The sequence below is a fragment of the Podarcis tiliguerta genome (assembly GCF_965153285.1).
Source record: "Podarcis tiliguerta genome assembly, chromosome: 12".
NCBI classification, from domain to species: Eukaryota; Metazoa; Chordata; class Lepidosauria; order Squamata; family Lacertidae; genus Podarcis; species Podarcis tiliguerta.
The window spans coordinates 14,449,896-14,462,164 of NC_139545.1; the positions used below are offsets into that span (position 1 = coordinate 14,449,896).

At 43.0% G+C, this 12,269-nt stretch overlaps 1 protein-coding gene across 6 annotated transcripts in view; it reads right to left on the reverse strand.

Annotated features, from left to right (window-relative positions):
• ATP2C1 (ATPase secretory pathway Ca2+ transporting 1) overlaps positions 1-12,269 on the reverse strand; it is a 68,103-nt gene that overhangs the window by 38,139 nt on the left and 17,695 nt on the right. The window contains exons 1-2 of one of the 6 annotated variants that reach the window (XM_083404714.1): positions 7,084-7,869; positions 6,019-6,209 (exon numbers count right to left, since the gene is read on the reverse strand). The exons of 4 other annotated variants lie outside the window; for them this stretch is intronic. In XM_083404714.1, the coding sequence (XP_083260840.1) occupies positions 6,019-6,024 (6 nt within the window). In that variant the 5' untranslated portion in view covers positions 6,025-6,209; positions 7,084-7,869. Of the gene's footprint in view, positions 1-6,018; positions 6,210-7,083; positions 7,870-12,269 lie in introns of those variants that run through there. One more of the 6 variants, XM_083404715.1, reaches the window with a different exon arrangement.

Genomic DNA, 12,269 nt, shown 5'->3' on the forward strand with positions numbered 1-12,269 from the left:
ACTTCAGGTTTGTGATAGGGATTTAGTACCAGTGAAATCTCCTTTTTATGCACTTCTTTAAAATACATGATTTGTTAAGAATGTTAGAGCCCTGCTGGATTAATCCAAATGTCCATCTATACCAGAATCAACGGACGCCAGCCAGAAGCTCACGAGGAAGACATGAAGTTAAGAGCCCTTCCCTGTGATTGCCTTCTAGCAAATGATAATCAGAAACACCCTGCAGCTCTCAGCCTGGATAATTCAGTACGATTCAGTCTTATTTGATCCCATTTTAAACCTTTCTTTTTAAAAATTATGAGTGTTTAGGGGGGATTTCTGAATTTAATATCTGTCTGGGGTTTTTTAAAATAGTGTTTAAGAGCCTTTCTAAATTGAAAACAGCAGCCAGGGAACATGTCAACCTCACAGGGCACCATGTAACTGACCTTAACATGGCCATAATGGAACAGAGGAACTTGAAAGAGGAACCACAATGTGAAACCGCTGAATTAGAATTCCCCAAGAGATTCAGTGCTATCACTTATCAACGTCAGGATGTCTGTGACAGCAACACAACGTGGTTTGTGAATAGTTATCACCCTCTTAACTTTTTCTGAATTTCATTTCTTTCTGACTTCAGTGTCTGCAGTCTTCCCACCCCCTGCACTCTGCCACCACGTACATATATGTACCTGCAACATTTCATGCATTTGTTGAAGCAAACTGTAGCCCTCAAACACATATAACTAATTTGTCAGTCTTCACAGGCCACAAAAATGTTTTTGCTGCAAGAAGCTGACATTGCTACTGCTATGGAAATTGCTGTATTGATTTTTTTCTCTGCTGCTCAGGTTTATAATATATTTTATTTCCTGTTTTTTCATGAGGCAGAATGCAACACTGAACCTCATGCAATGAAAACTCACCTTCCTTCCTGCTATCAGCACCTCCACCCCATCCCATCCCATCAACCTCTAAAAAATCTGCTCCAGATTAGATTCTGAGAGTCTACGGGAGAAGGGCTGCAGGTAGGAGGAGAAACAAGTGAAGTCCAGCTGTGGACTTGGATACAACCTTGGTTTATAGTTCTATATATATGCTTATTTTTAATCTAAGTTGCTCAAAGCACCTTGCTATTTGCAGCATATAAATACTGATAATAAACAAATAAGCAAGCCATCCTAGTCAGTGTCTGTCATTGCAGCATTTTGTGGTATGTAGTGGTTTCTGTAAATTAATTACGAGTTGTGTGAAGAAGCACTTTCTTTTAACTTCCTGGAATCTACTGCCAAATCTCAACGAGTGAAGCTTTCTAGCATCACGGAAAAGGTAGAAAAACATATCTATCAATCTTCTTCACACCTTGCCTAACTGCAGAAAGCTTTAGTCATGTCCCTTCCACCCACACCATCCAGTCATCTTAGTTTCACTCTAGGGCTGGACCTGATGACAATATGAAGGGCAGCAACACCCAGAGGCAGAGAGAGAGAGGCCAGCATGGCAGGTAACATAATTTTTACCTAGTTGTGACAGCACTGCCATTCTGTACTCCTGGAGGAAGAAGGGTAAGACAAGGAGCTAACCCAACTTAGCAAAGGCCTCACCTCCATGAAGGCTATTGCCCACGGCACTCTTAAGACTTTTAGCTTGCAGAATTTTTGCACCTTTTTCAGAACATCCTTCTTGCAAATATATTTGTTAAACATGGGCCCTAGTTTGGGTCCTGTATTTGCTTCTCTAAGCACAGTATCTACTGAGCATTTCCCACATTTTCCATGTTACATTCAAGAAGAAAACAGTCAGATTCATCCCTCAGTGCTGCAATGGTGTAAGGCAAGGAAGGTGTATCTTCTAGGGCCACGTATCAGTGGGGGTGGGGGGTCAGAGGCAAAAGCGGACTCTTGCCTTTCAAGAGTAGGCCACATTCAAGCCATGCAGAAATCTGAAGTTTCTAAACAATGCCTCTCGCCATCAAAACCAGCAAGAGACATCACAGTTCAAGAACAGATTCCAGCCAGTCAAAAGCATTCAAGGAGAGGGCAAGGCTCACTTGGTCCCCCTGGTCTGGACGTGCTGTGAATGTTCTCCCCCCACAAACCTGCTAGCCGCAGGCAGCTCCAAAGGTTTGACTATATGCAATCTTCATGTATATACGGAACCCTTGTAACCAAACCCCCTAATAAAATGCGGGATTACTGCATGCTGAAAAGTAGTGGCCGTAAATGTTTGCAAGAATAATAATGTATCCTTCCAAATAGTGGGTCAATGGTAAACAATGTATGCATCCGTCATTTGGGAAGAGGGAGATTATTGGGGTTTTTTTTGTTTTTATTATGTATTTTTTGTTTTTATATTGTGATTTTATCTTGTGGACTGCCCCGAGACCTGTGGGTATAGGAACACAAAACAAACAAACAAATACTTTTTAAAATGATTTTTTAAAAAACCTCAATTCATAGTCATCCAACCTTTAACAAATAAAAGCTCTTTAGGTGGCCCTGGGTAAGGCCCTATTTTTCAATGTTATTTAGCTAACAGAACTGTCAGATCCAAACATTTTTTAAAAGAATAATAATAAATATCTGATTAAAAGTGGATCAGCAGAACAAATTCAGTATCAGTGGCAAAAATTCAAAAGTTTCTGCAATCAACAGGTAAGTTTAAAAGATGACTGATTTGTCTACAACTGAAATTACTACATTCACAGGATAGAGAAGGTCAGCCTGTACTAATCTGTCATAGTCCATTTTACACAAGTACAACAGTTGCAGATCCACTCTGAATTGATAATCTGAATCACCTTGAAAATAATCCACTTCTGGTTCAATATATTGTCTTCTTGAGTTACTTCTTCCTTGTGAAGCTGGGTTTTTTTGCAAGTCATTTGAAGTCAAGGACGACTTCAAATGAATCTAATAATATTAGTTATCTGAGAAATCACAATACCATGTATAAAACTGAACTGCTATTTTATGTAAGAAATCATTGGTTCAACTCAGCTATAATTTTCCAATTACGTCTATCAAATGACTCTGGATGGGATGAACATTTCCATCCATAACAAGAGATACACACAGCTATTTTAGCTGAGCCCAAATCAATATTGCGATATGCATGGCTCATTTGCATTAGCTACACAAGCTTAAGTCAAAGTCCACATATGGAGCTGCACTGGTGGGTTGAAACAGCCTAATTCTGAACCATTTATATTTTATCGAGATAGAAACTTCAAAGCAAAATCATACTAAGAAACTGAACTGCATATAATACATCAGTTGGTACTCTCACAGGCTCTACTACTGAAAGTACTGAATATCTGTAAACAAATTTATATTGACCAAAAATATTTAGATTTGTTTTTCTAACCTAAGACAGCTGTACAGTAGCTGTACAGTATTCAAAAACGAGCTGTTGTTTTTAATACAGAGAGTATGCATGACAACTGGCTCAGTTTGACCCAGTCTTTCAGTAACATTTCCTCTATTATGAAGTAATGCCATATAGCTTTATATTGTAAGTTATCAATTTAAAGCAGCCTGCAACACTTGATAACTGGGTAAGCAATCCTTATCCCATTTACCTAGGAGCAAGTCCTGTTGAATTCAGAAGAGTTAACTTCCAAGTAGATATGGTTAGGATTATGTGCAGGGCAGTTTAATTTGTCAGTTTAAAGCAAGAAAGCTACAGTTGCAACTGCTCTTTTTAAGGACTTTAGCACTTATAAAATATCATCACACGTGCACTATTCTGTTCTCACCTACTGTTCCTTCCTACAAAACTATATTAAAATTTAAATGATATTAAGAACCTGGAAAAAATAGATCTACATTTTTGATAGCGCTAGGGACTCTCCTTCACTGGATGTTTTTAAGCAGAAGTTGGATGGCCATCCATCTGTCATGACTGCTTCAGTTGAGATTACTGCATTGCAAGGGGTTGGACTAGATGACCCTTTCAATTCTACAATTCTATGATACTATGATTCTAAGCTACTGGTTTGCACTACCCTTTCTGTTCATGACTGAGAAAAAGCATTCCCTTTACATCTATTGGTTCTTTTCTTGCAAGAGATTGGTGTGAGGATATGCAGGAAGGCTGCAAAAAAATATTTGTAGGCTAGTGACAAGCTGGAGGCTTAATTGCAAAGCTTCATATTCAGTGACATATTTCTCACTGGAGGGAAAAAAAGAAACCCAGCCAAGTACACCTGTGTGAAGTTTAAACTTCTAGTAAGGAAGTACCAGCTACAGGCCTACAAGTATTTTGCACCTAGTATCTTTCGCTGATTATCTTCAGTGCAGCAGTTATGTAAGAACGTGCCCAATAGACAAATGGTTGCCAACCGATCAATAGCAGCCTTGGACTCTGATAACTAATGTGAAGACGTACTATGTGGCTCTTCAAACACACGGCACAACTCCATAGTATTTGGACAAAACACTTATTGTGTGCTGACTTCTGCAGTTAAGACAGCTTCCCATGTTATCTAGAAGCCCATTTCAAATATGGAGTGAAAAGGGCTCTTGATTTAATCTCAAAATGGCATTTGTTGTGAAACAGTTTTATACCAAGATTATTTCAGGAACAACAATCAACCCAAAGCAGTGCTACAGAACTTCAAGTTCTGTTCACACAAATGAGCTTGGCAGGAAACAATAGCATCAGTATGCTGAATGGAAGATGAGTAAACAGCCATGCTTATCAGCTTAATTTAACATCACCCAAGAAATTTTAAATCAAATGGATATGACAAGGGTAGAAGCAAAGTATTTCTGGAGAAGTGCAGTACAATCATATGCTTGCATAGTAAAAAAATCCTACTGGATTCAGTGAGGCTTACTGCTAAAAAGTGTGTACAGTACAGGATTGCAAACTTGGGAACAAACTACATGGCATCAATTATTAGGTCTCCAAATGCTATTTTTAAATGAAATGCTGCTGCAGAGACTGTGAATTTGTTTGGAGCAATGGTGCCTGGGGAAGAGGAGTTTGACTCTTATTCTCAAACCTCTTTCACAACCCAAATTCACCCCTTCCCCAGTTGCAATTTGGCTTTTTGTAAAGAGTAAAATACAGATACCTATTAGAATTTTAAAAAGGAACAATGAAGCATTCTTATGTTTTCTGGAATCCTTAGAAGGGTGAAAACTGATCCATGCAGCCCACTTAGCATTTCTGAAGCCCTAGTGATAATAGAACCAATTAACACAAAATTCGCTAGAAGATCAGTGTGAAGAAAGCACTTGCCAATTTAGAGTATAATTCCCATATGACTATTTCCAATTAACATCGGTCATCTTGATTATGCAGGTTCAGATTTCTATTAACTGTTTTCCTTCAGAAGATCCAGAAAAAGGATAGCTGCTAAGTTCAGATATTTGATTTCATAACATGCATATATATATATATATATATATTGCTTGCTTGATTTTTTTTAACCATTCCAAAGTGGTTTGAGATAATAGAATTCAAGGGCTTGAGCTAAGAGCTCACAATTACTATTGTATCAGTGTTGTTTAAAAAGCATCAACCAGACTTCTATATTTTAAAAATTCCTCTGAGCATTTTTTCAACAAGTTCAATCACAGCCTGATCTTAATCAATATGCCCTCAAGTGTTCAGTATCTGCTTGGAAAAGAAAAAATTGAACTTTAATCTCTTCATTACTAGGAGAAGCAAGCAATACCAAATAACAGTAAACTGGACTGCTCTGGGATTGTACACAAGAGTTTATCATTTACTGGGGTATATAAAACACTGCCGTTAGAGCTGCAACATTTGGGTTTCGGCAAAGCACAACAATTTACGAAAATGTTTTACGGTGCACCTGCTGCACAACCAAGGTCCCATAGTCTGAAACAAGTTCATCCAGCACCTTGCAGAGAACCTCTGAAACAAACCTACACCTCAAGAGTCACCCTTGTCAGCTAATCAATAAAATGCAAAAAAACACACACCAAAAAACAGGAAACAAGAAACAGTTGCGATCTCCCACACAAGCAGGAAACACAATTGTTACTTTGTCAATATATTTACCTTCATGTTTCCATCGAAACCGCTCTTGGGTTGATGGTTACAAAGACCTTAGTGGCAGCGACAGCAGCAACCCTGGGGTTAGAGGACTGAGAGGTAAAGGGCGGAGAGAGATCCCTATATTCCAGGCAGCTGCTTTGTTTCCCCTGCCCGCAAACACAGCAACATCGATGAAGGGAGGAAATGATGTAGCACTAGCGAGGGGGGGAAAAAGGAAAGAGAAAGAAATAGAAGATACAGCAGCACCAAACAGATGGAAAGCCACACCACTTTCCCTTTCTCTCACTGCCCACCCCCCAGATGCAGCCCCCTCTCCAGTGGGAAAACATTTGCAACCCCAACAAAACAGGAAAGGGCGAGATTTTGGCCAAGGGGCACCAGTGGCAGGGGATCTTTGCCTGCAAAAAAATAAAATAAAAAGCCAGAAGAGAGAACCGTCACCGCCCCCCTCCCCCCCCAACTTGACACCTGTCAGCTCTTTTCTCCAACATCCCCCCCCCTCCTCGGCGTCCCCGGCGCCTGTTGCTATGGAGCACACCGGATCACGCACACCTGGGGGGGGTGGAGAGGAGAGAAATAAATTGGGGGGGGGAGAGGGGGAAGAAGAGGAAGACGAGAGAGGAGTTGAACAGGAAAGGAGGTGGCAATGCACCGCAGGAACCCCTCGGGTTCAAGGCGGGCGGGCACAATATATATACACAGACATACATGTGTGTGCGCGCACATACATACACCTCATACACACACACACACACACACACACACATATATACATGCATACATATGTGTGTGTGCGCGCGCACATACATACACCTCTCACACACATATATACACGCATACACACGTGTCTAATGTACACACACACACACTCCGTGGGGGGGCGCAACACGGTATGCCCCCAGCTCCCTTCCCCCCGCCTTCCAAGGGTCGCCCCACACTCGCCTGCCCGCAGCCATTTCTCGCGTGCCCAATAATCACCGTGCCTCAGAGCTGAGGTGATATTTATTATTATTAATAATAATTATTATTATTATTACTGCCTCTCCTGGCCCGGCGCGCCGCCCTTACCGAGCGAGAAGCCCCCTCAGTGCGAGCCGCTCGAGGGCGCCTCCTCCCCGCTCCCTCCGCAGCGCTCGGTCCGTGGCTCGACTCCCTCCGAGCGGCCAAGGCGGCCCAGGCGCATCCTCTCTCCGTCGTCCCGCCGCGCGCTCCACCTCAGCGCCCTCATTCACTTCCGCTGCCAGCGGCGGACACGGAGCGGAAGGAGGGAGGGAGAGACGCCCCTCCCGCCCGGAGAGCGCGAGGGACCGCGCATGCGCAGCCCCGGGCCTCGCGGCGGCAGCGGCGACTGCTGCGGCTCGAGCTCGGTTTCGGTACTCCGCCCCGGTTTGGCGTCCAGGGCGGCGGCCCCGCTCTCCAGCAACGCAACAAAGGCTGCAGCCGCGCGGGGAGGGAGCAAGGGGACGCGCGTGGGATTGGGCCGCCAGAGATGCCGTGAAAACCGCGGTGGCCACCTATCCCACCACCACGGTCGTCTTGCACTCGCCGCAGGTGGCTTGCACAAAAAGCTCTCTTCTTGCAAAGAATCCTTGTCTATAATAAGTTACAGGGGAACCAGGCAGAGGGCCTTCTCGGTGGTGGCGCCCGCCCAGTGGAACGCCCTCCCACCAGATGTCAAAGAGAACAACAGCTACCAAACTTTTAGAAGACATCTGAAGGCAGCCCTGTTTAGGGAAGCTTTTAATGTTTGATGCATTACTGTATTTTATTATTTGGTTGGAAGCCGCCCAGAGTGGCTGGGGAAGCCCAGCCAGATGGGCGGGGTATAAATAATAAATTATTATTGTTTATTATTATTATCTATTGAAATTTTTTAAGTAGGAAGCTTATGCCCAGTCTGTCCATTGGCCCTTCTAGTTCAGTATTTCTTGTGTACCGCCCTGAGACCTCTGGAGACAGGGCAGTATATAAATTCAATAAATAAATAAATATAATATTGTCTGCACTGGCTGGCAGCGGCTCTCCGGGGTTTCAGGCAGGGCTCTGACTCAATGCCAATGAATGCACCTTGCACCTTCTGTGCGCAGAGCAGATGCTCTAACCGCAGTGATTTCCAGGAGGGCAATAACACAATTTTCAGTTGTCACAACTCTCCTGAATGCCTGAAGAACAATTTCACAGCCGGTCTTGGGAAGAAGTATCTTCCTTTGGCAAGTCTAACCTGCTGGTGCACTGAGCAGGTCCCTGGTTGTGTTCCTCAACCTCACATGGCCATCCAGTATACCCTTATGCCGTTGACATAATTAATTCCCCTGTGGCTGATCAGACCTAAATGGTCCTTTCAGCCCAGTAACTCCCAGGAGTGACCAGCCAGAGACACCCTGCATGCCTTGCAGTTCTACTTTTACACTGAAACGGGCTTTTAATTCTCCATGCACACTTCTGTGGGTTCTCCTGCCCCTCCCATGTACTAGACTTGCACCCACTACTAGCCCAGCCCCTAGTAACATGGCTTCTTACCCACCTCTTCCCAGCACAGCAAGACTATGGTGCCTATTTTAATTTCATCTATGTATTGCAAAATTGATGGGTGAAATTAAAATCCATGTATTGCAAATCCATGTATTGCAAAATTCGGTGCTGGAGGAGACTTTTGAGAGTCCCATGGACTGCAAGAAGATCAAACCTATCCATTCTGAAGGAAATCAGCCCTGAGTGCTCACTGGAAGGACAGATCGTGAAGCTGAGGCTCCAATACTTTGGCCACCTCATGAGAAGAGAAGACTCCCTGGAAAAGACCCTGATGTTGGGAAAGATGGAGGGCACAAGGAGAAGGGGACGACAAAAGACAAGATGGTTGGACAGTGTTCTCGAAACTACCAGCATGAGTTTGACCAAACTGTGGGAGGCAGTGGAAGACAGAAGTGCCTGGCGTGCTCTGGTCCATGGGGTCACAAAGAGTCGGACACCACTAAGCGACAACAAATTGCAAAATTATACTCAGGATGTCACAGTTAGAAAAATCACGAATTTCCCTTCTTGTATTGGATATAAGTTTTTAAAGGCTTAAGTCTTTACATGGTAGAGCCATGCAGAAATCCCATCAATTAAGTTGCTTCAGAGACAAGGCAGATTGCAACAGATAGTGTTGCTGCAGTGCCTGTAATACAGCCATAACCAGTAATTCGGAGTACATGCGGCCATTTGTTTAGCCTGAAATTATTGCAGGACTCCTAAGTGAAACATGTAATTAACTCACTGTTGATGTGGTTAGAAGTCTGAGGTGGAGATGTGGTTAAGGCTAGGATTGAACAGTATCCATGTAATTGCGCATGAACACAACTGCTGTGCCTAACAATACTCAGGGCAAAGTAAGTACCTAATTTCAGGTACCACAAAAGTTTATTTTCTTGTTGTTGCAGAATCAGGGCAACTTGACACATTCACAAAGAGAAGCAAATATGCAAGATCCCTGTGTTCTGCTGCATGGAACCAAATAGGATTTGTGCATCCACTTCTCAACATTTGTGTTATAGTCATTTGGGGACACGGGTGGTGCTGTGGGTTAAACCACAGAGCCTAGGACTTGCCGATCAGAAGGTTGGCGGTTCAAATCCCCGCGACGAGGTGAGCTCCCATTGCTCAGTCCCTGCTCCTGCCAACCTAGCAGTTCAAAAGCACGTCAAAGTGCAAGTAGATAAATAGGTACCGCTCCGGCAGGAAGGTAAACGGCGTTTCCGTGCGCTGCTCTGGTTTGCCAGAAGCGGCTTAGTCATGCTGGCCACAAGTCTGAAATTCGTCCTGCTCAAGTGGCGTTTGCAGTTGGAAACTCAACACCACCTAATGCACTGACCGCAGTATGTAATGCAGTATTCCCTTTCGAGTTCTGATGTATCACAAGGATTTCCATTTGACCAACAGAACCTCCCCCCTCCTCTCTGTGCAGCCTTCCCAAATCTGCTCTGGAGGGTTCCGAGGAGATGGCGTGGGGATCCAGAACAGATTTAGGGGGCATTTGAGGCAGGTACGGGGAGAGGAAAGTCTGTTGGTCAGCCAAAAGTCCTTGCAGTGATGGAATGGGTGCATTGAATGCTACACTCTAATCTGGACCCACACTTCACCATGGGCTGAGCACCCAATTGAATTGAGTCACCCAACATTTCACCATGCTAAAAAAGTTGTAAGGATTGGTCTAGAGAAATCTCGACACTTAGTTATTGAGAAAAGTTACATATACCTTTCAGGTTACATTGGCACTTGTGTTTTGCAGGTGTTAAAAAGAATTCACAGCAGCCTCCCTTTAATCTTATGTTAACTATATTACAAATTTAAAATATTCTTGAAGTGCTTTACTTCACTTTCCATTCTTTTTCTTCCAAAAGAATAATTAAAATAAGAAGTGAGGTGATGAAGTTCTAATTGGCATATGAAAGAGCCAACAGTAAAACTTTAAGCCTCTTTGTAGCTGCTAGTTTCAAAGAAGATCTGCAAGGGTTGTGCAAACACCACTGGGAATTTAAGAATCCTTTTAATAAGAAAGAAAGGTAGTTAACATTTACCCCCCCCAAGAAAGAAAAGAAAATCCTAACCCAAAACATTTGCAGTATTTGTACATGTATGTCAGCAGAGCCTGAAGAAATTTTGAGCTGAGCCTTCAATTTGATTGCAACTATTTTAGCGAAAAGAATGTAATTAAATCAGGAAAATAGAGGCTTGCATCTGGTTTTTACTAAAATGTATACAAAGTTTTGAGAGCCATTATGAATTAATACTCCTTTTTTCTGTTCTGTTTGCTTCTCTACTGAAGGCAGACACATCCATGGGGCTAACCTTGCTTGTAGGTATGGCCAGTGGCGTAGCGTGGGTTGTCAGCACCCGGGGCAAGGCAAAGTAATTTGCGCCCCCTAACCTGGTAGGGGCAGAGACCCTCTAACCAGGATGTTAGAAAAGGTGCATTGCTTGAACCAGCCCCAAAAAGGAATGCAAGCCCCCCCCCCAATCTCTAGAGATGTCCTCACTTAGAACGATATTAAATTTTCCATGTTTACTTTGAACATGTGGTGGGGCTCTTTATTACTGCAATTCTATGCATGCCTACTCAGAAGTTCCATTGAGTTCAATGGGGACTATTTCTAGGGAAGTGGGTGCATAATTGCAGCCTAAATAAAATAGCTTTCTTGGTCTTAACACATTAACGGCTTCATTGATTCCTTGCTTTAAAATACAGCACTAAGAATTTTGCTCAGTACAGGCCTGGAGGATGAATGGAATGCACTCCCAAAGTGGTGGTTAACAGCCACACTTTCACACCATCTGAAGCTAAATGTCACCAAGGCACTTCACACAGTATATTATAAATGGCCCTGAAGGTTAGAAATGCAGCATGAACAGACAAATATGCAGACTGTTATTTATGCAAGAACTGGTTTCCACAAAACAGGAAATAAAATGTACAGCTGTGATATTTGTACATGCATTTTATGCCATTTTCTGAAAGGGAGCAGCGTTTTACAGAAAGGAATAAAGAGATGTCTGTTTATCCCTGTTGGGTTTCAGAAATTGAAATGCTTACTTACCAGACTGCTAATGGTGGCATTGACTAGTTCAAACCACTTCACAGTACTTTCAGGTACTAAATCATGTATAAGTCAAAGACCTCTCCCCCGCCCCCCAAAAACAACCCTGACCTGCAGATTGAGAAAAACCATTTTTAAAAAAACATTTTAAAATACATTTCTTCAGCAGTCAAAAAAATTGATGAATTAAAGTTCATACCCATCAGTATGTTTATTTCCCTCCCTTCAGATTGTTCTAGCCTTCTTTACATAGCTACTTATTGGATGGGTCAAATTTACATGAAGAATTCCAAGGCTTATACAGTGGTACCTCGGGTTACATACGCTTCAGGTTACATATGCTTCAGGTTACACACTCCACTAAGCCAGAAATAGTGCTTCAGGTTAAGAACTTTGCTTCAGGATAAGAACAGAAATCGGGCTCCAGCGGCGCGGCAGCAGCAGGAGGCCCCATTAGCTAAAGTGGTGCTTCAGGTTAAGAACAGTTTCAGGTTAAGAACGGACCTCCGGAACGAATTAAGTACTTAACCTGAGGTACCACTGTATAGACTTTAGGTTAAGGGTGGAGAATCTTTTGACCCCTTAGATATTGTTGGGCTACAATTGCTATTATCCTTGACCATGCTGGTGTCAGAATCTGCGTTCGACCGAGCTGATAAAGCTCATCTTCCGGAATCG